Consider the following 25,997-nt stretch of genomic DNA (forward strand, 5'->3'; position numbering starts at 1 on the left):
TCCATCTCACCTCACCCCCATCGCATCATCGGAGTCGCCGTCTCGAAGAAAAGTCAAGTTGCAATCGATGTCAGGTATGTCTTGATCATAATAATTGGTGATTTCCACAGAGTGAATATGCTTTTTATTTATTTTATTTTTTTACGTGTGTTAGAGCCATTTTCCCATTTTTTCTTTTTTTTTTTCGGGCTGTCTATGTCCTTCGGCCTCCCTGCATTTCTTGCTTTTGTTTTTTTCTTCTCCTTCTGGCTGATGTCATTGTTGGAGTACTGAGTCATTGAAGCATTTGCTCGTGCTTGGTGTGCCACAGTCTGGTGCTCGCAATTCACAGTTGTGCCAATCAGGGCTGAGATCTTTTGTGATGAGCTTTGTGCTTTTTCGCCAACAGAATCGTTGCGACATGAATAAAGTCTAGTAAACATAGTCTATCTAATATAGAGAACATCATGTCAGACGAGGCAAAATCTTGCGGATTCGTGTTATCGCACGGAGTAGAGCATGCAGTGTGGTGCTTCAGTCCAACCAGACCATATCGAGACAGCCTCTCTCATTCTTGGTCCTCGTGCTTCTCCTCCAGCTCGCCGGATCGCCATCAAGGGCCATTTGCATCTTCGCTTCTCTGCGGTGTTCACGCTACGACGGAAATAACCCGATTTTCACATCCACACACCCCCTCCCCAGTCCTCCCATACCGCTGCTTTCATCTTGGGCGATTCACGGAGTAACCAACTTGACGTATTTTTGCAACGGATATCAGAGGTAAATGGAAAATCCCACGGGAGGAGAACTCAATCGTTCGGCCCAGACTCCAGCTTGTCGGTTCCGAATCGCTGGGTCTCTTTCCTTGATAGCTCTTCTCCTGATGGTGAATGCCAAACAGTACTCCGTACTTGATTTTGTGTCTGGTAAAGCCCCACATCTGTCGTCGTGCTGTCTGGTGAGGGTTGCCATGCTCATCGTGGTTTCCAGTTTCGCACTGCTGTGCCTGCCTGCCTGCCTGCCTGCTTGCCTGCCAGTCTGTCGGTCCGTCATCTCACTCTCATCTCACCTCTCATTTCATGTTGACCGACCGCCTTTTCCCCAGTGCCACCAAGCTTTGGTGCCCATTCCATCAATTGATCCATCTTTCCCTCAACCTGCCAGACTCCCAGCCTGCCTGCCTGTCTTGTCCATTGACCAATTTCTGTCGCAACTCTGAGCAGTCTGGATGTACCAGGATCGACCCCAGGCAGCCCTTTGTTTTCCAGTCCCATCCTGTCGTATTTGCCCCAGGCAACGACAAAGATTTCCACGTTCTTGCATGTCGATTTTGGCGACAGCCAGGTTTGCCAGGTCCGCCTGCCGCTGGCGACAATTCGCCGCAGCTCAGTGGCCGGTCGGCCCACCACATCAAATCATTAATCATTGATCCGTCAAACAGCCTGGTCTGGTACTCTGTACAAGTACAGCACAGCACAGCACAGCACGAAAGAGCTCAGAGCCACGCCCAATTGCTCCGCCCGTTTTATTCATTATTACTGAAATAACTACCCCGTTACTGTACCGGTTTTGCGCATTGCCAAAGGGACCGTATAAATTTTCTTTGGCCCTCACCTCGCCTGCACAGGAATCAATTTGTCGTCTTACGGTTTGGCGCTCTCGCCTTGGAACAAACCAGACCAGACACCAACTGGCCAGACGCGAACTGTGAGCGAGATCAAACCAGAACCTTGAACAGACCAGACATATCCACCCGCTGACACGATATTGCGAGCGAGTGAGCTGGACCTACCTAGGTACAGTACCTAGACCTTGGTAGACGTGAAGCCAAGCCTGGAGGTTGTTGCATCCTGTCTGCATTTGCCTGTGCCTTCTAGTTTGGTGACTAATTGGGCCTGGTTCTGGTCAATCGAATTGCGAAATTTCGCAGTTGTGCCTTCTCTCGACTCAACCTCGGGCTTTCTTCCACCTTGACTGACTCTGGTTCGGTCAGAGCTCATCGCCGAAGACACCAGACCAGATTGGACCAGACCAGATTGGACCAGACCAGATTGGAGGCTCCTGCGCCCACCCCCCTCCCCCCTCCCTCCCCTCCCCCCCTTCCATGTCCCTCCTCTTCTCTGTCTTTTTCCAGTCCCAGCAAAGTCCCAGCAGGTCCCAGCAGGTCCCCAGCAGGTCCCATCTCGAGTCAGGCGCTAAGCTCACTTGGAGTTGGGCGCTCGGCAGAGTCCACAATCGATACTGCACTATATTAGTGTCGCGCTCCGCAATCTGGTCCGAAGCCTTCTTAGCCCCTCGACTTTACCTCTGATCGTGGGTGAGCGCAAACATCTTTTGTGTCCCGTCCCCAGCGAAAGATCCGCCTCACAGTATTCGGTCTAGTTCCTGGTGTCATCAACTTTCTGGGAATTAGACTCGACTATAAACCTGCATCTGGCCTCTAGAACGGGAACCATTCACAAGTACCAGTACTAGTACGCACTTCTAATACAGCCATATCGCCGGCCACCAGGAACCCGTCATCAAACATTGAACCCACTACTTGGCAAACACAAATACAAATACATACGCCAGATATCCGTCTTCGCAGGGATCGCATTACTCCCAGCTCCCCTCTCTTTTGTCGTACACTTGCGACGAGCATCGCTTCTTCTTATCTTTGTGCCGGACGACCAAACTCGAACAGTCCCTGTCAGTTCTTGGACGACTAGAACCTGACCAACTTGACCAACCTGCCTCTCTGCGTTTATACGTCGCTTCGACTCGCTAAAAGCCTTCTCACGCGCTGGTTGCTCTCTTTCACCTTGGACACGTCTTTGGTTGATTAATTGCGCTTCATTCGACTTTCTTTGTGTCATTCGGCAACTGGACTTTATCCTCGACCACTCGTACCTCTATGGACCGACCTGCCCACGAGTACTCGCAGACAGGTTTGCCCTCGCCCTACCCCAGCAGCTTCGGCGACAACCATTCTGAAGGTTCGACCGCAGACCACGCGTCCGCTGCGCAGTATCCCATCAAGCAAGAAGTTAGCTACCCGACCTCGGCGACTCCTACCTCAGAGTACGGCGTGTATCCCCCATCCGCGCGGTCAGGATCCTACCAGGAGCATCTCCAGCGTTCATACCATCCAGCAGGCAACACCACCAGCGGAGGTATGGCGCAACAACAGAACAGTCCGTCTTTCACCCAGCAGGATGGGCGAAGCCATCAAGCCCACACCGTTCATTCTGACACCGGAGTACCTATAGACCCGAATATTGCGGCTCCTAGCCCAACTTATCCATACGGCGCCCAGCACTCTCCTTACGGAGCGAATCCAGACATAACACACAGTTACTCGCATGCAAGCGGCGGCATGTACGCGCAGCCACGTCCCGACTGGACAGGTTACGGTCAGCATGGTGCACCTTTGACACCTGGACACCCTGTATATGCTCAGTCTCAGGCCTCTCAACAAGCACAGCAAAGACCAAACCAGGTGAGTTTAGAGATGGAACACCAACCTGCTCTCCTCTCTTCAGAGGGACGTTTTCTCTGCCAGGACGACTAGTCACATTTGGCAAAGAGTCTGGTGGCTGGGATCGTGTCGTCACTGAAGATAGAGTTCAACTCTAGTTCTTCCCTCTAGTTCACAGTGGAACGGAGCGAAAGCCTAAACCAACCCCCACTGCAAACTTGACCTCTTCTGTTCATAGCAAATGGACAACATGACTGACATGACTGGACAACCAGGTTTACTCCTTTGTCCCCATTCCCGGAGCGCAGCAGCACAAGCGCCCCAGGCGACGCTATGAAGAAATTGAACGCATGTACAAGTGTGGGTGGAATGGCTGCGAAAAAGCCTATGGTACATTGAATCACTTGAACGCCCACGTCACGATGCAATCTCACGGACAGAAACGAACCCCTGAAGGTATGTCTGCCTAGCACAATGCCCACTCTACCACTCCCTTCACACGGAAATCGTTGCACCCGCACCTTGATGATCCTAGATGGCTATAAATTGGATTGGCTTACATGCTAACCGAGCACCTTAGAATTTAAGGAGATCCGCAAGGAATGGAAGCAAAGAAAGAAGGAAGAAGAGGCCCAGCGCAAGGCTGACGAAGAACGACAACGCGCCGCTGTTGCTGCTGCACAGGCCCAGAATGGTGGACCGGATCAAGGACCTGATGTTCCTCCGACCTCGACTTATCCAGGCTCTCGCCCTGTGCAACTTCCACCCATTGGTTACCAGCCTAATCAGTACCCTGCTCCTCCTTCAGGAGGTGTTCCGCAGCAGCCGCTACCAGATTATGGTGCTAGTCACATGTATCCCAGTTACCAGCCTCACTCTCCGTACGGGCAGCCAGGACAGAACATGTACAGCCAATGTAAGTTGTGAATCACGGCGATGAAAATGGTAACATGGAGCAATCACTAACGTACATTGTCAGCCAATGGTGGCCAGCCTCCCAGTCACTAGGAAATAGGTTCGTTTTGAGCCAAGGCAAGTGGCAGTTTCGTGAAGAGTAGCTGCACTGGAGTGTCAACAGAACGAATCACGACTTGTACAATACTGGGCCTCACTGTATGAACCACCTATTTTTTCTATATCCCGTCGTCACGGTATTCTTTTTCTTTTTCTTTGGGACCCCGTCATAGCTCTAGCGGCTTCAGTAGTTGCTAGCTCAATAATTGGCAATGGGGCAGCTCGCGGCGTTCAGAATCTTTGAAGAAAATGGCGGACAAGTCGGATATACCCTCAGCAAGACCGTCGACTGTTGTATGTTTTGATTGGGGCCATGGTGCTCTCATGGCACACCCATGGGATCGCACTGTTAATTTCGTCTCTTGGACGTGTCGCCTTCTCCCATGGTTGGAGTTTACCCCTTTCAAATCTTGTTTTCCTTCTTCTTTTTTTTTTTTTTAATGATTTTCCTTTCCGTTTATCCCCAATCGTTTGTTTCCCTCCCGACGTTACTATTATGCCCACTTGACACGTATTGTTTTGGCTTGTTCACTTTGATTGGCTTTCCTCTTTTCCTTTTTTTTTCTTGTCTTTTCTTGTCTTTTTCTTTTTTACGCGATCCGTTTTAGTTTTCACGATCAACTTCCCTGGGGATACGACTGGGCGGAAAGGGCTGGAGGGTGGCTGTGTTGACTTTTTGCATTTGTTTTCTGGTGCATTGGAGGCAGACGGCATTGTTTCAGGAGAGTTCGGTGGTCGATTTGATTACCTGGCGCACTAGGGATGTTAGGATACGAAAGATGGAGTGACGAGGTAAACCCTTCTATTTGTGAAGAGGAAGCCTTTGATGCCGCAAGGCAATCCAGCAAAAGAGTCTTTATCAGAAGATGAGATGATGCGTGCCGACAAGACTCTGTAGCAGAAATGGAAGGATGATGGCGAGATACCCGGTTCTTAGACCGATACTTGGTGCCGTTGACGCTCATGGATGTGGCAGTTCAAGAAACGAAAGGAGAAGGACATTGAAAAGAAAAGGAGACAGCGGCAGTCTGTCCACATGTATCTGCTACTACAATTGCAATACAGGCGCGGGAATCACGTCGGATCCATGCCACCTGTTTGGTGGCTTTTTGGCATAAATGGATCCGACGAGCGGATAAGACCAGACCATACTTTTCTTGTTAACAAGTCAATGGCGTAACGTAACAATATACGTTTTTAAACAAACAGCAGAGAGAATGAAATGACTTAACTGTTTCCAAGTTTTATTCCGGGTGCAGATTGTGACGGTGTCCACTTGTGTTGACCTTGTTTGTTAGAGTTTCAAGGCACCCTCGGGTCCTTGGCAGCTGACCATTGCCAATTTCTTCATATACCTATATGAGAGTGAGTTGTGGCCAGATGGCGTCCAGATCAAGTCTGGACTGTCTGTCTAGACTGGTTCCGCGGCGATGGTTCTCTAGCACGTGGCAGCAAAGCCACGGCGATTACTTACATATGTAAGTACTTGGGTACTGATGGATGACTCCCAATGTCCAGGTTCACTGTTCACCGCCTTGGGACAACATGGCATCAAATGGACCTGACTAACGACCAATGCAGCTAGACATAGTATGGTACAGTGTGGTGTGGTAAGCAGCTTGAGCAGAAGGTGATACACATGCAAGCATGCACAACATACAACATACTCCGTACCTTGGTACTTATTGAGGCTGGTGTACCTGGTATCCAACCAACTGCTTGTGAGGTACCAGACATGATTGGTCGTCTGTCCCGTGGCACACATATACGGCGGTGATGTCGGATGCTGATGGAGCTTTGGACTTTAATTGCTTCCAATGTTAAGCAGCGAGAATTATTCGAGGTATGGAGTATAGTTACATCAATATATGTGGCGGTAAGTAAGATACCCCAGTCATGACGCCCGACTGCATACACGAACCCGTCTGGAGATTACGCGCGTGATCAATTAAATAATACAGTATTATTACAGTATTGTTATTACTTTCTTAGTACTGATACCCACCTCAGGCCACGGGGAGACCGCAGTTAATTGACATGTGCTCCGTAGGTGCACCAGACATATGTAGAGCATCATCGACTCCAGAGCCTTACTACTAGGTACTTAAGCAGGTACCCTTTTCGGTTGAAAGAGCCCAAAAACCTGGGCTCCCAACACTCATCTTGGCGGGATGGATTTGGAACAAGGCGGACACTAGCACCACGTTGTGTAACGAGGCTATACCTCCAACGGTCTTGTGGATGCTCCCGATTTGTCTTCAATATCGATGCTAGCACCGAATAGGTGGAAGAGGGCATGGGGGGAGGGGTCAGTTTACTTGAATGGTATATAGTGTGCGTGTATCAGAGGAATAGACAATGGCATGGTGAACGCGGGCTAGCCATTTGAGTTCGAGTTGGGTGTATGCAAATACCTGCAGAGAGTACTGCCATGTACGTGGTGTTGTACGGAACGAACAAGTCGTCACGTTGATCGCATCGCGAACCGCCCGTGTGTCTAAAAACAGCAGGAAGCAAGGTCAGGCAGCTTCTACTTACGTAGTTTGGAGTTTCAAGTCAATGGATTTCAATGTTCTGGTGCAGTGTGCAAGGGCATTGATGGAGGATTAATGACCGGGTGCCCAACCAGCCAAACCAAGCTCGGGCCATTCATCTGCACATGCCCAGGTAGATTGCACAAAAGAAGAAAGGAAAGATCCAGAAACGTCATCAGTAAATATATTGTAACGGGCACGTGGAGATGCAGACATGGCTGGGAGTATTGGAGTCTTAGGCACCTAAGCAACGCACTGGACAATGGTCGCTGACTGCAACGTGCGCTGCCAGCGGTGAAGAGACAAGAGGGAAGCGAGTGAAGGGATGCACCAGGCAACCAGGTAAATACGTCTGTACCATTACCTGAGAAACTCGATGCATTTCTCCCGTAATTATTGATTTTTTTCAATATATGTGTCTAATTTAATAGCAAGTCTCACCAAACTAAAGACACTCAGAGCAGCAGCTGGTATTATAATAGGCGTCGCGTTGGTTCATATCCTAACCCCAACTTGACGTCAATTCATCCCAGATACCACAGCCAAGACAACATTCAAGGTTGAACAAAAACCAAGCCAAGCCAGGCGCTTCCCCCACAACATAGCCTCATCTTTTTTGGCTGCATCTGCTCTTTATTTTAGCACCAAATGCCAAAGGAGGGGGCGTGTGCAACTTCGGATCTAGCAACCGACGTGGTTCATCTTGTGTCGGTGTCGGGCGAGCCAGCATGGGAACTAACTACTTAAGTAACCAAGGTCAACCAGACTGGTCTTGGTCTGGTCTGGTGTTAGTTTAGCACCATGGACATGGAAACTAAAAAGGCGCCCGTGCCGGTTGAATCGTTTGACGCCAGACGGGAAAGAAAAAGCTGGGGACCACTTGGCGAAACGGCCGGGGGCGGCATCTAAATTGGCGACTTTTTAGATGAATGTGAATTGAGGCTTGTGCGAGGCTGTGTCTAGTGTATAACTAGGGACACTGGTGTGTTTGTGCCAATATACTATATGGCCACATCCCATACTATAATTTTCTTAGCAGCTCGCATTACCGCAATACACGTGGATGGTGGAGGATGGCTTTGCCATGACCGTGCATGCGCTGCCATCCGTGGCGGGCTGGTGTTTGCTGACGGGTGTGGCGAGATTTCAGAGCAACCAGACATGAAAGAAGGATTTAGAGCCCAGTGTATGTATGGTAAAAAGAGTTGAAACATGTCGAGCCATTTCATTTGCACAATGAATAGAATGCAAACGAGGTTATATGCTGGCCAAGTTCGAACTTCTGGGTGGAGGCAATGTCCATATGTTTTCGTGGCTCACCCTCAAAAGGCTTGACAGACAGAAAGACAAGGAGACCAGGCAGCATTGCAGCAATTGAAAAAAAAAAAAAATTGGATAACGGACGAGAACGGAGAATGACGTCAACCTGAAAAGGATAAAATGCTCACCGCCTTCTGAGTGTTGAAATACGGACTTGATGAATTGAAGGTCCTTGTCCGTCTGGCGCGGATATCGCGGGTGGCACCCAACAGTAAGCACGGGCATTGCAGACCGGCCAGTTAATTTGAGGCTCGGCGTTGATTCCATCATAGAGGCCATCTGAAGTTTTGGTGGTGGGCAATGTGATGTGATGTGATGTGATGGGATGCGGCCTCAATGTTCACATTGAACATGACCAGACATTCCTCAGCTTGCCCAGGCGGGGTGGTCAAGTTCTTTGCACATGCGCAAGAGCCACGTTGTGGCCAGACACTGTCGCTGCGGTACAAAAGCTGCAATAGGGCCAGAGAAGAATACAGTAAAAGGGGACATAGGCGATACGAGATGAAGGGAAGCCATGATGCATTCGAATTGAATTTGCGAGCAACATTGAATCGGGGGTGGCACCAGCCACTGTCAAAATCGCACATTGAACATGGCCGAAACCGTCACAGTATGCTCGGCCCGCTGACATCACATCAATAGCATTCGCATACTTATGCAGCACACAATCTGGTTGCATCAAGTATACAGTGTCCCATGTCTGGTCAATCGATATAATTGGGTGCGCATGTGGTTGGGACTGCATTGCTTCACCTTCCGCTGCGAGTGAGGCAGTTCATGATCGGTGAACCGCAAGGCGCTTGAAGACGTTATGAGCTCAATGTTGAGCGCCGTTGTTGGCGGGCGACCCAGTTGGCCCTCACCGCATGTGGCATGGCTGGAATGTCCGAGTGCTGCCAGTGCCACCCATCGTTTCTGTCTGCTGTGGCGGGCTGGTGGCAGCTACCAGCAGGTAACATTTGAACTGTCAGACACCCAGTGCCACATGCAGCACGACGACCGTTTGACCACCAGACTCGCAGCACTGGAGCCTGTAGCAGCCGCAACCGCCTGGACTGATGCACTGGTGGTATACATGTACATGTCGGTCAATCTGTTCTGGCATTTGATCCTGACATGTAAGTCAGGAAACTGGTGGTTAAGCACAGACACCAATTGAGACCAGTTGACCTGGACTGGACGGGCGCTTGGGTGCAAGTAGAATCAATGGCAGAAGAGCGCTCGGGCGGCGTGGAGGCCCTGGAGACCCTAGGTACTAGGTACTAGGTAGTTGACGAGACCACATGGTCAGGCATCATTGATCATTTATTTCATTTCAATGTTGCTGGGCCCTGGTGTCCCAGCTCTGTGGTAAAGGAGGGTTCGCACGCCCCTCCAGATCCCCGAGCGGACTGAACCCATCAATCAATTGATCCAGCATACAATTTTGTCAACCAGACATTAGTCAGGTCCGGTCAATGCAAACTGCCTCCACATCTGTCCCCTAGCCCCCCACCCAACCCTTCCCAGACTGTTGGTTCCCTCGCCCCTGCTAGCTTCATGTCGCTCCTGCCATTGAACTTGACATGTCACGTCAGCCTCCAAGTCTGCACCTTGGTCTGCACCCTGTGGTCTTCTGTCGCTTGGCCCCAACTTCAATGTTGGGACGACCACGCACTTGCAGATGGCCATCTTGACTCGACACAACACCAGCCAAGCCATGACACGTTTTGTTTGCTCCTTCGTTCGTTAGATGCTGTAGCACCCGCATCGAAATCTGGAACTGGCCAAGCTATGCCCCGTTCGTCTGGTTTTTTTTGTTTTTTAGTTCTTTTTTTAATTCCCTTTCTGCAACCCTGTCCCTGCTCGGCCGAGTTCGACAAAAAGACACCGCATCTCTAGCTCCCGACAGGGCTATGCTAAATTAACGAATGATGATATATGACTTGTGTCACTTTGCCTCCTTTGCAAACAAAAGAAGTATCTGGGTACACTTATATATGTGGACAAGTACTCTACCATGCTAGAGGTATTTGCTGACTCTCGCAACCGGCAACGTATACGCTGACAGGTACATGTACGAGCCACAGGAGGATATGAGGCACCGTTGCTTGCCTCATGGTCACCACCATCGACTGCTCTGTTCTCGTTACATTTCATGTACAATTCATGCAGGCTGTCAACCACCATGTTTAGACAAAGAGACGCAGAGACACCGATGACTTCAATGTTGCGTCTAGTGCATCAGTCAGCATAGCCTGTCAGCCTGTCGCCCATGCATGCTGTGCAGGACTTGCCGACTTCGTCAGCTCAAGCACCCATACATATATGCACTGTGGATGCAATCAAAGCATATCGGACGAACGACCCGTTGGAGGTAACCTTGCATCTCTTTTTTATACCGTCAATGAATTTGTTGGCGTGTCTCATCCAGAGGGCATGACTCCGTCCCGGCCTCAAAAGAAATTGACATTGGTTCGCAACAGTCCAAACGCGGTCAATGCTGTACAACATTAAACCGAAGTGTCTGTTCGTCCTTTCTGCTCGTTCAGTCTGCTCGCCCTGCTTGAGTCAAGCTCAGATGTGACCATCAAACCTCTTCGTCTCACACGCCCCCAAGTCCCATCAAATGTCAACTTATGTACACCCCATTCAGTAACAAGGTCATTGTTTGTATCGCCAAGTATCTCCAGCGTGATCACGATAACCTCGCCATACAAGGTTTTTCAGAGCGTCAATTCAGGAATAGGGATCCATTGTACCGCCAGCCACCTGTGCTCTGTTTCACGACAGCAACATAAATGGATAGCATCGGAAGAGGAATGTTGCATCACTGAAAGCTTAGAGAAACTATCCTTTCATCAGAGCCCCATCTTTTTTCTTCTTCTTTTGAAGTGGCTGGAGTTAGCCTTGACGTAATTGAGGTGAAAGGGTTGAAGCCGCCTGACGTTGCCGCATGACCACGTCCTGTTTTTTGGAATAAGGTTTCACTAAGAATGCCAAGCTCAGGTACTTATTTATGCTTTTGGCGTTTCTTTTCTTTTTCTTCTTTTTCTTCTTTATTTCTGTCCCGATAACGAAATCGATGAGTGATTCATGTTTCCGCCACTGAGCACACATGTACAAATACCAAACATAGCTCATCACACAATATAAGAACACAACGCCTCCGGAGAGGTCACGGTTCCTGCCAATGGATGGTGTGGAAATTCTATTAAGATTCGCGAGAACAGTCCGGTCCTACGCGACTAAGACACGTGTCAACACGTAAACAAAGTGGCTCTTCGCGTGCAAGAAATTCTTTGGTGTTCTAGCCAGGTCTAATTAGGATCAGTCTCCCAAAGTTTACCAGCTAGAAGAGTGGAGGGCAATGAATGTACTGTACAAAATGGGAAAATGTAGCATAATGCCATCTTGACAGAACTCATTTTGATAATTTAGACACAAGGGTGCCTGAAAAGTTGGGTTTATCCTAACCAATCACAAAAATGGGAAGCAAAAGTCAGACGTCATCTGGAACCATGATGGCAGCTTTGTCAATATACATTGTCAATATGCATGAGATCAAATGGAAATTAAGGTTTGCCAACCGCACCACGTCCCTAAGAATCATTCACATGTTCACATGGATGGCCAAGACCGGCCAAGCGTCGTTCAAAAAACGCCAGGCACCAAACATGCATCAGCAATGCAGTGAGTGATGTCTGGTGTAAATTGCATGTGCAAAGGGCAGCATGTGGTGACGATGGCTCACGAGGTTTTGCATCTGCATGCCACTCAACCGTGACTCATGCAATGTACGTAATTTGGCGATGGATGTTGAGTTGACTCAACTAGCTTCAAGGTTTCTTACTTGTTACTGAATCTCCAGGATAGTGAGAGAGGCGGTCCAGATCCAGATCCAGATTCAGATTCAGATGCATCCCACTCTATGATTCCGTCACTCCACGTAGACTCATTATGATGCTCAAGGTCTATTATTCTGACCAATTCCTTTTTCGATGATAGTAAGAAGATGCGAGCACGCCTAGCAGTTACCCATCACGCGGCGTGAATTTAACCGTCTAATAGCGCGGAAATGCCGTAAAATAAGTTTTCGCTTCTTCAAAACAAAGACTCACCAAATTCCCCCGCCCATTTCTCAAGCACCACTTTGCAAATTCATCCCTTCTAAGGTGCCTAGATAGTAGGGCCGGTCACGACCTGGGGACGGGCAGCGATACTTAATTCAATCCTCTGTGTCTGTGTGCAGAGCAGAGAACAATTGAAGTCAAGCAACGAGCAGGTCAAGTCAGTCAGTTGAGTGCACATACACTTGAACTGAGAAGTTGGAAGTTGAGGTCAACCACCAGAAAAGTGCCCCGCAAAGAGCCACCAGAAGCAGACCACTTTGATCACTCTGTTGCTGTTGTCTTTGTTTTTTTTTTTTTTATCACCAGACGTACTCTCTCTCTCTCACTCTTATCGGCCGGGAATCAGGAACATCCTCTCCCGGTCAATTGCTCACCTTTGAGAAACACTCAAATTAACAAACAGCAGGTCCGCATGCTTGATCGAGGTGCAAGATACCGGAAGCTGTGACACAGCAAATTGGCACATTGAAGAACATTCGGCACGGCGGCCGGATTAGCAGTCAGCCCTTGCTGCCCAGTACAGAAACGATCTACATTCCATTTTGCCACCATTTGCTCTGCTATATTTATTCATCCGAACGGAACCAAAGTTTCACACCATGGACGCCAGAGGGCCGCCGCTTTCTCCTTCAATAACGCGAGGCATTCGAAAATCCAACTCAACCAAATCAGCAGGCGCACGCTCTACCAAGTCTCATGAATCTGTTCATGTGCTAGGCAGTCACCCTCTTGGAACTCTACGTGTCTTGGGACCCGACTCATCCCCTCGCATTTCAGAGCATCTTGACGCCAATAGCGATGACGAAGGTCCTCCTCCTTTGGAGCCAGAGCCCGCTTCTGAAAACGCTTATCAGCTAAGCGGACATCAGAGAAATCGGTCTGCCAACAGCCAAAGCTCATCCGCCAGACCAAAAAGCCCCTTGTTGGATTGCCAAGATCACGAAATGGGTGGAGGCGACGTCGCCGTGATTCTTGATCTCCCTGAGATCTTCACCGTTGCATACGACTCTCTTTCTTTCACGGCTCAGAATTTCGTTGGAGTGAGAGATGTCCCCGTTGGACCTCATTTCTTTTGGGTTGCCCACCCAAGCGGCGTGGCTGCTCGTTCGGGAGTTTGGATTCTGACCTCAGAATCTCATCATCATGTTCATGTTGTGCAATGGGACAAGTACAACGAGGTTTTGACCGACGCTACTCGGTCAGAATGTCGCAACCATGTCGAGAGCATGCCAACTATTCACGCTCAACTCGTTCCCTACTCAGACCCTTCGGCGACAAATGAAACCAGAGGTGAACTCTCTGCGTCCAAGATCGAGACCAACCGCAGCATCTGGCAACAACTGACAACTCACATTAATTCAAGGGTCTTGAACCGCATTGCAGGACCCCAGGTTGGCGGATGGTTTGTTCACACGCTTGATCGCGCACACGGCGCCCTTCACTTTTCCCCCGAGCTGGAGCTGGAGCGAGCTGTGCCCAACAAGAATCTCCAACAACGAGAGCTGCACTTTACCTTTGAAAGGACTACAAGGCTGTTCTCTCTCCTTTCACTGGGAGCCGAGCGCTCACAGCAGGCCATCGACCCGACTACCTACCTCATGTCTCAAATCGAAGATCCAAATAGCGGTCTGATGTATGATGACTTGATAGGGGAGCTTCAGTTCTCTTTTATTGTAGGCATACACATTGGGACGGATGCTTGCCTGGAGCAATGGTGGTTCATGCTGCTCAAGCTTATCATCAAAGCTCATCTTCTTGTACAGAGGAAACCCTTCCTTGTGGCTGCCATGTGGCACACTGTAGCGGCACAAATCACTTATACCAGTGAATGGATGGAGACCTCGATTCTTGACAACTCTGAAGCTAAGTGCCGAGAACTGCGCATCGGTCTCATTATATACAAACGACGTATGGAGGAGTTCCTCCAAAGTGACGAAAACCTCATTGAACCAATTCACCTTGCCGTCGGCACCGCCTTCTCAAGAGTTGAGGCCGTGCTGACCGACTTGGGATGGGATCTGACCGACGACTACGTCCGTAGAGGTATGGTTATGATGGAAGATGGCGAGGAAATTGAACTGGAGCTTACCGACCTGGAGGCTGAAGATGAGCGTGGTGAATGGGCACCAGAAATTGTCGAATTCGATGAGAATGGCCGCCAGCGTGGCTTGATTTCGTGGTTGGACTAGACGACTGCATCGACAAGGAAGATCTTGATACCCCAAAGTAAATAAACCCCTTTCCATTGGAAGGCATTTACGAAAACATGACATTCTAGAGAGGCGGAGGCACAGGAGCCGGACTAGTTGAGCGATGCTCTGTTTTCATACACGGCGTACAAATGGTTTATGTTCTTTGGGATGGATACCACGGCGTATATACTGGACGGGACAGGCAACTGCAAATTTGCCCCCTTTTCGTTCTTTTCTCTTTTATTTTCTTTTCTTTTGCAAGTTTTCTTCGACGGGCATACTGGGGTTGAGTGATGTCCTACGAGAAGCCACTGGTCGAAATATTGGACTCATGTATACTATCAGATCAGTCCCTTTGGCGTTCTTGGTGTATCGGACAATTGTGTCACGAACTGTTTTGAACCCGAACGTGGTGGATTCGGGAATAGGTACTCAAAGCGGCTAATGATATTTTGTCAGTCGTATACAGATGGTACACTTAATACAGTCATCATAATTGGTATCAAACTTGCCCTGCGTCCGTGAGTGCATCCTCTAACTCTGTTGTGTTCATCGCCAGGAAGCAAAACACAAGTTCGTTCCCGCACTGCGAGGCACAACTAACATCCCACATTGCAATGTATATCAATGGCATGTACACGCTCGCTGATTATCCAGACAGAATTAGGCGCACATGTGCTGGAAGAGGTCTCTACACGAAACTGTGTGCACGACCACACCAAATCTACACAACATCACATGCACGCTGAATCTGTAATCGTGAACGTTGAAGATTTCATTTGCCTGTCAGACCCTTTTACAATCCGTCCAAAGCAAGTCCATGCAAATGCCAATGGGAAACCTATCCCCGTGCCAGGGAATATGAGACTCCGATCCATTTTGTGTGTCCACACCCAACACATCGCTCCTCTCCGTCGCTTTCCATATTTCCATAAATCGCCTCATCCCCTCCTCCTCTCCTACCTCAAAAAAGCCCCGTCAAGCCAGATCGGCACCAGTAGCAAGCACACGACGAAAACCGAAATTACTTGGCTCGCATGCTGCCGCGCACCGAACCAACAAGACAAGAAACCTTTTTGTCCCCCGTTCCCTGCTAACCGATGAAAAATAAAACAAGACTTTGCATTTTTGTCGTGTGATGCGTTTATCGGTAAGACTTCTGGAAGCGGGCTCTGGCACCGGGACCACCGAACTTCTTGGGCTCGCAGCGGCGGTTGTCGGCAACAAGCAGGGTACGGTCGAACTGGACGAGGGCCTGCTTGAGCATGTTCTTGGAGTGCTCGTCGACGTACTTCTGGTAGTAGGCGATCAGGGACTTGGCGATAGCCTGACGGATGGCGTAGACCTGGGAGGTGTGACCACCGCCAGAGACGCGGACGCGGATATCGACGTTGGCGAACTTGTCGAGGCCGACAACGAGGAGGGGCTCGTAGACCTGTTAAGTACTGTGTTAGCAGACCGGGATAACACAGGGGAAGTTGTGAAGCCACGCAGCGTGGAAGATCCTGTCATGTCCAGAAACTAAAGTTCGAGTACCGGCCCATGAACCCCATGCCAACTCAGCATATGACAATTTGCAGTGCATTCCATCACAAATTTCGGCAAGGCTATTCGCAGCTCTGCATCCATATTTGTCCCAACAATGTCAACGTGCAAAGCAGGCATGAGGTAACGTGGGCGTGATAGTTCGAAAGGTTCGTTTCAAGGACAACAGAAAGGACCTCCGGCGTGTTTCTCTTCGACTTTGTATCTCAATCGTACCTTGAAGCGCAAGATCTCGGGCTGAACCAAGCTCAGGGGACGACCGTTGACCTTAACCAGACCACGGCCAGCCTATATCAAAATAACAGCATGTCAGTCGAGGCCATTCGTTGTTTTCATTTGATTCGAGAAGAGGTTTATGTCGAAGAGTCTCGAGACCGGGATTGTTCCTCCAACGAACCTTGCAGTGGGCGACGGCAGTAGCCGTCTTCTTCTTGCCGAAGCATTGCACGCTCTGTGTCGTCGAAGACATGATTGCTGATTTGTCTTGGGTGTTGCAAAGTGAGCGGTGCAAATGATCGAACAAGCGGGACGTGATGGAGTTGCTTGCCAGTCTCGCTCACCCTCACGGAATTTTTCGCATAGAGAGGGTTTGTGCCCTCGAGAGACGCTAGTCCGTTTTTGGGTGGGGGACCAAAGGCTGGAATTTTTTTGGTGGGTTTGCCCATGCTTCCTCCTGTTGGCATCCCTCTCACTGTGGCTCAAAGAAAAAAAAGCGAGTCCCACGTGACTGATAGCCCTAAACCCTTCGACTTAGCGGTTGATTGTGGCATCCGCCAAAATTTCGCCTCGAGTGAACATCACGCCGGCCAACTTTTACAGCCCATCAGACCAGGAGTAACCGCCGTCAAGGTAAGGCAATATATCCCCGATATACTTCAACAATTTACAGAATAGTCATCATACTAACATTATATCAAGATGGTTTCCGCCAAGAAGCACGTCCCCATCGTGAAGAAGCGTACGTACAATGACGAAACAAACATCTTTTTGCCAAACCGACCCCTCGTCTTCCACCATGACCCTTTGCTCCACGACTCGAACGATTCGAACGTCTTGATACCAAAGGAACAGATGAGATGTTCAAAGATCGAGTTGTTGCGAGCATTTGGGCTGTTTCGAAGACGGATTGGCAAGCTTGGAGATGTTTCAACAGACGCAGAAATGCTGACTTGGTGATAATTAGGCACTGCGCGCTTCAACCGTCACCAAAGTGACCGGTTCAAGTGCCTTGCCGCCAGCTGGCGCAAGCCCAAGGGTATTGACAACCGTGTCCGAAGACGCTTCCGTGGAACCATGACCATGCCTTCCGTACGTTAAATCTCCCGCCGCCAAATTGCATTCTTCAACCCGCACGAAGATGGATGTATGGAATATTTGTTGGAGGAACCGTGTCCTTCTAATGTTCCTTGCACTCTGACGCCGCACTGGTTGAATTGAATGACAATGCAAGCGGAATCTCGAATCTGCCCAGAAGCAAAAGTGCTGACAACGCAATTATAGATTGGTTTCAGAACCAACAAGAAGACCCGTTACATGATGCCCTCTGGCCACAAGTCTTTCCTCGTCAACAACGTCAAGGATGTCGAGCTTTTGATGATGCACAACCGATCTTACGCCGCTGAGTACGTCTATGAATCCTCTCACACACTCCCAGACCCATTTCCTCGAACCCAACTCATAAAGAACGTAAACTAACCTCCCCCCAACAGGATCGCCAGCGCCGTCTCCTCCCGAAAGCGAATTGACATCATCGCCCGTGCCAAGCAATTAGGAGTCAAGGTCACAAACGCCAAGGCAAAGGTCACGACCGAGGTGTAAATTGGGGATTTTTGGGGGAAAAACAAATTCGGCTCTGGGGCTGCTTTCACGGGTTGCATCGGACTGGGGTTTTTATTATTGAGTCTTTGCGTTATTTTATCCAAAAGAAAAATTACGTCGAGCCCCCCCTCCTCCTTGCTTCTGCCTTGACATTTTTTTGGTGTTTTTACGAAAGAATTGTAGCGGCTCGACGTCGGCGTGCGGTGGAAAGCAGCATGGACCTTGGAATTTTCTTGTTTCTTTTTCCCTGAGTATGCTGGCGATTTGTATTTTCGAGATTTGCTAGTGGGAAAAGAAACATAAAGAAAACGCAATACATGACCCTTGGATGAAACAACAAACGTGTGGTTTGTGAGTTGGTGAGCTGCCCGGCTTGTGATTGAGCTCTTGTGACTTGTAATTGGTGCAGTGCATCTTCATCTCGTAGCAGAGACGTGTCGAACATGGAGATAACGGTGCTTCAACGAAATGTAAAACGAGGTGACGCTAAGGCTACCAAGAATTCTAAGAAGCTGCACTGTTGCTCTGTCTCTGGCCGCTTGGACTTGCACCACAGGAGCAACTCTCCATCCACCCAGGCATTATATCATAACCGACAATAACAGCAGTTTGCATGTCAATACGGAGTGTTTTCGCATTCGGTCATTTGCCTTGAAACCGTTCGATTACATGCACGCAAGACTGGTACTACCCGCCCCTTCTTTAAACACATCAAGATAAAAAAAAATATGGCAATTGCTTAAATTCACAGCCCTGCTGCACTTATGCAGTATACACTATACAGTATTGTACAATCCTGCGACCTGCATATGAACCAAAATGCTGTCCTCCGCTTTCCGTGACTGCCGCTTGCCTTCACGTCTCGACAGGTTAATTGATGACGCTCCTGGCTGGGCATGCCCAACTCTTCTAGCCCCTTCTTGCTGATTCCCATCCAATAATCGAAGAGAACAAAGAAGAAAACACGTAACAAAAAATGAATAGAGCCAGGAGAGTACACAAGTCTCTCATAATCTAGATTTGACTCTCCGGCCAAGGACTCTAGAAGAGTGGAATGCATAGCATCAGACCTGACCATTCAGAGAAGAAAGAGAAGGACAACAATCAATCATCCTCAAAGACAAAAGAAGGTATAAGAAAAGAGAGCGAGTGAAAGCAGAGAGCCAGTTGCTCTGCACAACATAATCCTCTGTGGTTGGTTCTTGTAAATACGTACATTTGTGAGTATCTCATATCAGCATGTTAAGTCTTCCTTGATATCCCGAGGCAGAAAACCAGTCAAAGCAGCACAAAATCCAGGAAAGAAGAAAAATAGGATGAAAGTGCCAGCGAAGCTGAAAGCACCAAGTTCGAAAATTGCCCAGCAGGCACATCCAGCGCGCATTCAAAACTGCCGCTTGGGCCGCGTTTCCAATTCAAAATGAGTCCAGACCCTTGACGCCGTAATAGCTGATGAAGACCGCAGTGGTCCCACTTCAGATCTTGATGCCTAAATGCCAAAGAAGCAACCGTTGCAATGTGAATGTGGATAATTTTGGTATCTCATGTGAACGAAAAAAGGAAAAGAAAATAAGACGAGGGGCCAACAATATCACTCCTAGCAAAGTTGAACTACACCCTTTGCTTCGAGCAGATATTCAATAGCCTCGCAGAATCTATATGGTGCCACGAAGACGCTGCTTTCTGGCAAGCCAGTCTCCGAGCATGTTGTCCAATTGCTATAGAGAATGCATATTAGCACCACTATTCCTATGATTGTTTTCGGTTCATCACAGACTGTTATTGCTTACCGTCGTAATTTCTGCCAGTTTTGCATTTTGTTCCCGGAAGAGTCCACCGACAACCGGGTGGTCGATGCCTGCCGGCTCAACGTTTGTCTTGTCATATATTACAGCGAGCAAGTCACGGATATGATCGCTTTCGTCAAAGAAGGCTCGAAGTTTGGTGTCGTCCCAAGCTCCCTCCTTTCCACTACTCGTAGTACTGCCTTCTCTGCCAGCATCACCAACAGCCTGCACAAGCTCTGGTGATGGTGATGCTTCCGGCGAGTTGCCTTCGGGTGACGAGGTATCGACCATGAGCGCAGGAGGATTAGAAGCGCTCGCGGGAGATGAGTAACCATTGCTCTCGATTTCTTGTCTTCCCGGAATTTGTTGTGTGTGAGCAGCTCTGGCAGTCTTGGGAGCCTGAGTAGTGTCACCACGATGACTTTCACCAGCTTGTTCAGGCCCTCCATGCTGACCTTGCTCTGCACTCGCGGGCAGGGTGGCGGTTGGTCGCTCAGGATGAGGCTCTTCCAGCTCGGAGCTGTCTGATGCGTCAAGTTCCATGCGTGTCTTGGCTTTGACGGTTTTCTGGGGTTTGGGATCAGCACTGCTGCTGGCGGCTCGGCCCGGCACGAGTTTTGACATGACAGATTTCTCATCCTTTTGGCCCGAAGACGACACCGACCGTTCTCTGGTACCCTCTCGTGTTTGTGTCTGTTTTGATGATGGTAATTGCTGAGCTTCGCTCGTGTCCGGATCCACAATTCGCATAGATGCTGGCGGAACATTTGACACGTCGTTGGTTCTACCTTCAGCAAGGTACGATGACAGCTCAACCGACTTCTGGACAACTCCTGCCTTGTTACTTGGCACGTTCTTTTGGAGTTTGGAGGGTTGCCGTTGAGATCCTGCACGTTCTGGCGACAACTGCTCTTCTATTGAGCGGTCTTCGCTCTCTCGCGAATCGGACATAATGTCCATAGACCGCTTGCCGAACGATTCATCATCTTCCTCCGAGGCCTTCTTCTTATCCTTTCTTGAAAAGAATCCTCGGAGACCGCCGGACTTCTTTTCCTTGTCTTTCTTCTCCTTGTCCTTCAGCTTCTTCTTTTCCTTGTCGGAGAGTAATTCTCGGTCCATTTTATCCAAGCTTGACCCAGACCTATTATCCCTAGTGGTTGAGTCACTGGATTGTCTCGGAGTGTTGTCGTCGCGAAGGAGATTCGGTGTGAGGGTGATCTTTTTTGTTTCCACGCTCTCGTCTTTGAAGAACGAGTCGGTATTCCTCACGGTCCCGTTTCTAGATCGACTAGGGCCTTCAGGCTTTTCCTCAACAGATTCCTCACTACTCCTCATCGGATCATCATCTGCCCCCATATCCTTTGTTGATTCTGGTGATACCTTCTCCTCTTTAGATGGACGGGTTTTCAGGGGCTCCACCTTAGCAGTCTCGTCTGTGATAGAATCTTCAGCCCCATTTTGCTTATCTTGTTGTTGCTGTTGTTGCTGCTGCTGTTGTTGTGCTTTTTGATGCGCATTCTGTTGCGAACCAAAGAGCTCTTCGATATCTTCGTCATCGGTGGAGTAATCGAAATCGGAGTAGTCAACATATGTAGGGTCCGCAAATGTTACAGTCTTCCGCCTCCGCCGCATGGATTTGAAAGAATTCTTCTTATTCTGGGCCTGGTCGCCGAGCATGGTTGCAGAAAGCTGCGTGCGATCATGGTCAGTCATGTAGGCTAGATTCTTGATGTTGTTTGAACTTGCACATACATCAATATTTCTGTGCTTGTTTAACCGTGCCAGTCGTTCAGTGGGTGTTTCTATGTGCTCGGCGGGAAGATAACCTGCATGTCCTATATTAGCAAAAAAGAATGTGCCATCGGAAGCCGCAAGATAAGCCTTACCAATGCTGCTATCTTTGACTACTCGCACGAGCCACCAATAGCTGTTGCTATCATCTAACAGCACCATCGTATCGCCTTTTGTGGCATTTGCCTGGCCCTCCACGGTCGCGACGAAAGTGTGGAGAGCGTAAACGAATTCGAAGTCGATGTCCTCTGGCTCAAGTAAGCATTCGTCCTCACTACAAGATTTAAGCAAGCCAGCTTGGTTGGATAGCGGATAGCCAGAGTACGCATCGCAATGCGCGAATTGCTCCGGTCGGACGAGACAAAGGGAGTTTGTTGGGACTGCAGGTTGATCACCGCCACCGAGACTCGTGCCCTTTGAGCTACAAAGAAATTCGCAACAAGGAAGCTTGAGAAAATCATCAAATTGACATCCCTCAAGAGGATGTGACTGAAGAAAAGAATCCGGCCCAGCACGCTGAAGCAAGGGATCCTAAGCCTTGGTAAGGCGAGCCATTTCCCCAGAGCAGTCTGCCATGGCAAATGAAGGGCATGTAATCCCATGATGATGTCCGACTTCCGGTTCAAGGGGATTCTCAAGTCTTTTGTTGCAATCTTGACGTCCACCGGGGCTTGACGGCTCCCATGGTAGTCCGGGACTCGATCCACGTTGCCACTCAGCAATAGGTTCGAGTTTGCAGAGCTTTGATACACTTGTCTCATGGACAGAGATGACTTCTTCAGCGGAGACGCGGCTAGCAGCCACTGGCACAATAGCTTCGGTCGTCACATTCGCTGAATCCAACTGTCGTAGAAGTGACGTGAGAGAGGACTCACGCCGCGGCCAAGCCGCTGGCATTTTAACAGGGTTCAACGCACCGTCTTCGATAGAGGGGGAGCTGGAGATCTTATCCATCAAATCGTCATCCAGATCGTCGCCCTCCCCTTCCAGGTCTTCCTCGTCCGTGGAAGAGATGCCGCCATTTTGCGCAATGGCCAAAGCATCCTGCTGATCATGGTGATACATTTCGATCCCCAGGCCACCTCCGGCAAGGCTGTGCTTGTCTGCAGCGTTGTGATCTTCGGCGTATTCTTGGAGCAGTTCGGTAGTGTCGTTGGGTTTGCCGTTGGACCAGGACACCCGCGGGCTGTGGGCCTCGGCCTCAGCAGTCTCGTGAGCGACCTCGCGAAGTGTCTCGGCCTGGTGAGGAGCAATTGACACGCCTGGGGCGCCAGGAGGTGTGTCGGAGGTGTGAGGGTGGTTGGCGTGGTGGTCTTTGGCCGACGGTGCAACGTGATCCTGAAGGTCAAGCGTGTCTGTAGAATGCGACGGCAAGAGGAGCAAAGTTAGTAATGTTTTGGTTGAGGCTCATGCCATCTACAACGAGCGTCACCTGCGCTAGATAGAGGCGCGAAACAAGAAAAGTTTAAGAGGGATATTGAAGCAGGTTGGGTTGGTGGCTGGAATGCATCGCTCCATCGCAGGCGAGAGTGCCGGTGCCTGTGCCTGTGCCTGGCACAGGCGGCTATGAGGAAGCAAACCCCAGGTTGGAAACAAGAGCGACCAGGGGCGCATGGGGAGGCTAGGAGCAAGGACCACAGGATGGCACAGAGGCTGCGCAAGAAACGAACAAGGGACGAAAAAAACAAGAATTGGAAACGTACCGGCACGAATGATGGATGGCCTCGTCATTGTGAGCTCGAGAATCCAGCCAAGGAGCGACGCGGGGATGTGGAAGAGGTCCCCAAGTCCCAACTTCTAACGCCTGGCCTTCCGAGTCGCACGGCGTGTTAAAACGAAGCCGGTATTTTAGCTAGTGCCAGGGGGAAAAGCGGACGATGCGAACGGACGGGCGGACGATGTGGACAATGCAAATGTGGGCAAGGAATAGCTCAAAGAGAGGACCAGTCTGATAGAAACGGGGTAGCCAGAGAGCAACAGACTAGGCTTGGCTGTCACTAGCAGGTGGTGACTGGGTAAGATGGTGCAAGCTGTGCAACGAAGAAAGCCAAAGCTGACTGTGACCGAAACTGCCCCCAAGTCACTGATCCCTGGTTTCGATTTTGGCTGATGTTGGACGACGTGAGCATGAAGCGAGATTTGCGAAGGTCGCTTGACGAGGACGGACGAGGGATGGAGACGCTTGTCGGGGTCTGGGGCTTCAGCTTGGGCAGATTTCGATTCCGTGCCATCCACGCACAGTTGGGCTTCTATAATTAATCGAAGCCGCCAGGGTGGTTGCGCAAGATGGAAGGGCTTGGCGGGGGGGGAATTAAATTGAAGAAAATAAAGTGAGAGGCAGAGGCAGAGGACAGATGTGCCCAGTTCGGATGGGGATGGGGATGGGGGATTGGAGTCGAGCCCAGCACTTGAGTCGAGTCGGCACTTGATGCACGTCGACGTTGACCACTCAAAACGCGGCACCATGCAGGTCAAGACGATCCAACGTCAAGCAGTGTCGATTGACTCCAGTCCCAAAATTTTGAGCAAGAATCCAGTTGCTTCAGGGGTAACATTGGAGGGCAATTGGCACAACAAAAAAAAAAAAAAGGCATCAAATCAAGCCAGGCAGTCCTCGCCAGCAAGGGGCTGCGAAACCTCCTTGTCCCATATTCTTGTCCCACGCCCAAGCCCAAGCCCAGCCCAACCAGAACCAAGCCAGACGTTGAGACTGGCCAGTAGCAAGCCTCAAAGTGGATGTCGAACATGTGCCAGGACTGTGTTTCAAGAAGTGCCCGCTTTGCCTCTGATTGGCCAGCCGCAGTAGCCATCGTTTGAGATCTCCAACAAGGCGGCCGGAACATAATTCTCAAGTCAACTTGACCTCTTTCTTTGCGCTTACAACTTCGGATACTGCACAGTACTTACAATACGCACCAGAACTCATCAACCTTCACCGAACACGATTGATAACTAGCCAACCAACCGCACAGCATGGCGTATCCTGCCTGTACTTGGTATTAGACGTGACCAGACCGTTGCCATTCCCAACAAGCCACTTGCGGTTGAAAAGCTTCCTCGTCACATATCATCTGGGCGATGCCATACGAATGCCACCGTCTATAACAATTGCAGATGTCATTAGCCTTGCCGATTCTAATATATATTATATATTTATTTTTGGAAACATTATTCGGGGCCAAATATTACCGCTCAGATATATGTATCTAGCAACTCTGGGGGCAAAACGGTTGACGTCCTTGGCCCGTACTCGAATGTCTATGATGCTACGTAGGTGGTGCATTTATGCGATAACTGTCTGTAGTATTCGAGGTTTACAAATCTACGTATCCAAGCTCCACTCTATCCTTAGATGATTGTCAATTGCATCTTTTCCACTTGTGTTTTACCCCATGAATTGCCGACCCGGATGTGGCACACGGCGCATCTACCCCACGATTCCAACATCACGAATATATTCATATATTCCGACACGGAGGAAGACCACGTGTGTACGGTTAGTCGTACCTTCTTAAGCTTGCATAAAATGCTATTTTTGACCGAGGGCAGTATTAAACGACAAAAGCAAGAGTAAATGTCTTTAGGTAGCCATGCTTGATGCCTTTGCGCCAGCTGAGCCGAGCCAGCACAACGCCACAAACACCGCCCTCTTAGAGTCGAGACGCTTCATCCCCAAGACATTTATCAACAATAATTGGACATCTTAGATGATTCGCGGGGACTTAGATGCCAAGGCGTCAATCGTGCTTGATGGTCTACACGGACTATTACAAGGCTGAACGCCCGCGCACACTTGAGCTACGCATGTCAATTCAATGAGGGTGATGTCTACATGTCACTCTTTCGTCACATACTATCAGTCAAACTTTATGAGAGCATTATTAAATGGCATCATAGCGTAATGGCATAATCTCCTTTCTACACCATCTGTCACTATCAAGAGTAAAGGTGTTTCGTGTCCCAAATTTGATGCCAATAACTCTATAATGTCCTGTCGGTACTTGGTGAGGTTCACGCCACCAAACCCAGCTTTGAAGTTGAGAGTTTGTTTTTCCTCAGCTGATGTCTAAGCTGAAGGCAACTCAAGTAATTCAATTCGGATCGGACAGTAACTGAGGCGCAGTGGCGCAATGGCACATTCCGTCGGTCAACATGCAAAGTATTTCGCGACACTGGTTGGGTCGATGAGGTTTACTCGCAGTGCAATACTAAAGGAATTGTTTGATATAAAACCGCTGATGCTCTCGGACATTCCATATCTCATCACAACCTAAGGAATATTATCCGAAAAATTGTTTCACTCTTGAAAGATGGTACAAGTCCTTTACGGTATGTTCATCATCTTGTACATCCACCTACCTAGCTTCTAGTTAGTATTAGTCAAGCCATAGGTCTACCTACATGCCCTCCCTTCCACAGCAAGACACGACACCTGTCTGGCC

The 25,997-nt window shown here is 49.4% G+C and overlaps 6 protein-coding genes across 6 annotated transcripts; 3 read left to right on the forward strand and 3 right to left on the reverse strand.

The window, feature by feature from the left end:
• Positions 1 to 1,784: 1,784 nt before the first annotated feature.
• VFPPC_08243 (hypothetical protein) lies at positions 1,785 to 1,979 on the reverse strand (the record flags this gene model as incomplete). Its single annotated transcript, XM_018286984.2, has 1 exon — positions 1,785 to 1,979. The coding sequence occupies one exon, from the start codon at positions 1,977 to 1,979 to the stop codon at positions 1,785 to 1,787; it is 195 nt and encodes a 64-aa protein (XP_018143809.2).
• An 896-nt stretch (positions 1,980 to 2,875) lies between these two features.
• VFPPC_08244 (transcriptional regulator) lies at positions 2,876 to 4,447 on the forward strand (the record flags this gene model as incomplete). The annotated part of the gene is made up of 4 exons (XM_018286985.1): positions 2,876 to 3,460; positions 3,715 to 3,895; positions 4,020 to 4,355; positions 4,419 to 4,447. The coding sequence occupies 4 exons, from the start codon at positions 2,876 to 2,878 to the stop codon at positions 4,445 to 4,447; spliced, it is 1,131 nt and encodes a 376-aa protein (XP_018143810.1).
• Positions 4,448 to 13,021: 8,574 nt separating this feature from the next.
• Positions 13,022 to 14,611, forward strand: VFPPC_14371 (AAR2 domain-containing protein; the record flags this gene model as incomplete). The annotated part of the gene is made up of 1 exon (XM_018292140.1): positions 13,022 to 14,611. One exon carries the CDS (start codon positions 13,022 to 13,024, stop codon positions 14,609 to 14,611), a length of 1,590 nt encoding a protein of 529 aa, XP_018143812.1.
• Positions 14,612 to 15,758: 1,147 nt separating this feature from the next.
• Positions 15,759 to 16,628, reverse strand: VFPPC_08246 (30S ribosomal protein S9; the record flags this gene model as incomplete). Its single annotated transcript, XM_018286987.1, has 3 exons — positions 15,759 to 16,049; positions 16,376 to 16,447; positions 16,557 to 16,628. 3 exons carry the CDS (start codon positions 16,626 to 16,628, stop codon positions 15,759 to 15,761), a joined length of 435 nt encoding a protein of 144 aa, XP_018143813.1.
• Positions 16,629 to 17,077: 449 nt separating this feature from the next.
• On the forward strand, positions 17,078 to 17,977 carry VFPPC_14372 (ribosomal protein L32e; the record flags this gene model as incomplete). The annotated part of the gene is made up of 4 exons (XM_018292141.2): positions 17,078 to 17,117; positions 17,343 to 17,467; positions 17,660 to 17,781; positions 17,869 to 17,977. 4 exons carry the CDS (start codon positions 17,078 to 17,080, stop codon positions 17,975 to 17,977), a joined length of 396 nt encoding a protein of 131 aa, XP_018143814.2.
• Positions 17,978 to 19,632: 1,655 nt separating this feature from the next.
• VFPPC_14373 (ring finger domain-containing protein) lies at positions 19,633 to 21,884 on the reverse strand (the record flags this gene model as incomplete). Its single annotated transcript, XM_022428915.1, has 5 exons — positions 19,633 to 19,695; positions 19,768 to 21,453; positions 21,517 to 21,590; positions 21,651 to 21,803; positions 21,881 to 21,884. The coding sequence occupies 5 exons, from the start codon at positions 21,882 to 21,884 to the stop codon at positions 19,633 to 19,635; spliced, it is 1,980 nt and encodes a 659-aa protein (XP_022284398.1).
• Positions 21,885 to 25,997: the final 4,113 nt, after the last annotated feature.

This window comes from Pochonia chlamydosporia, chromosome 4, assembly GCF_001653235.2.
Source record: "Pochonia chlamydosporia 170 chromosome 4, whole genome shotgun sequence".
In the NCBI taxonomy this organism is placed as follows: Eukaryota; Fungi; Ascomycota; class Sordariomycetes; order Hypocreales; family Clavicipitaceae; genus Pochonia; species Pochonia chlamydosporia.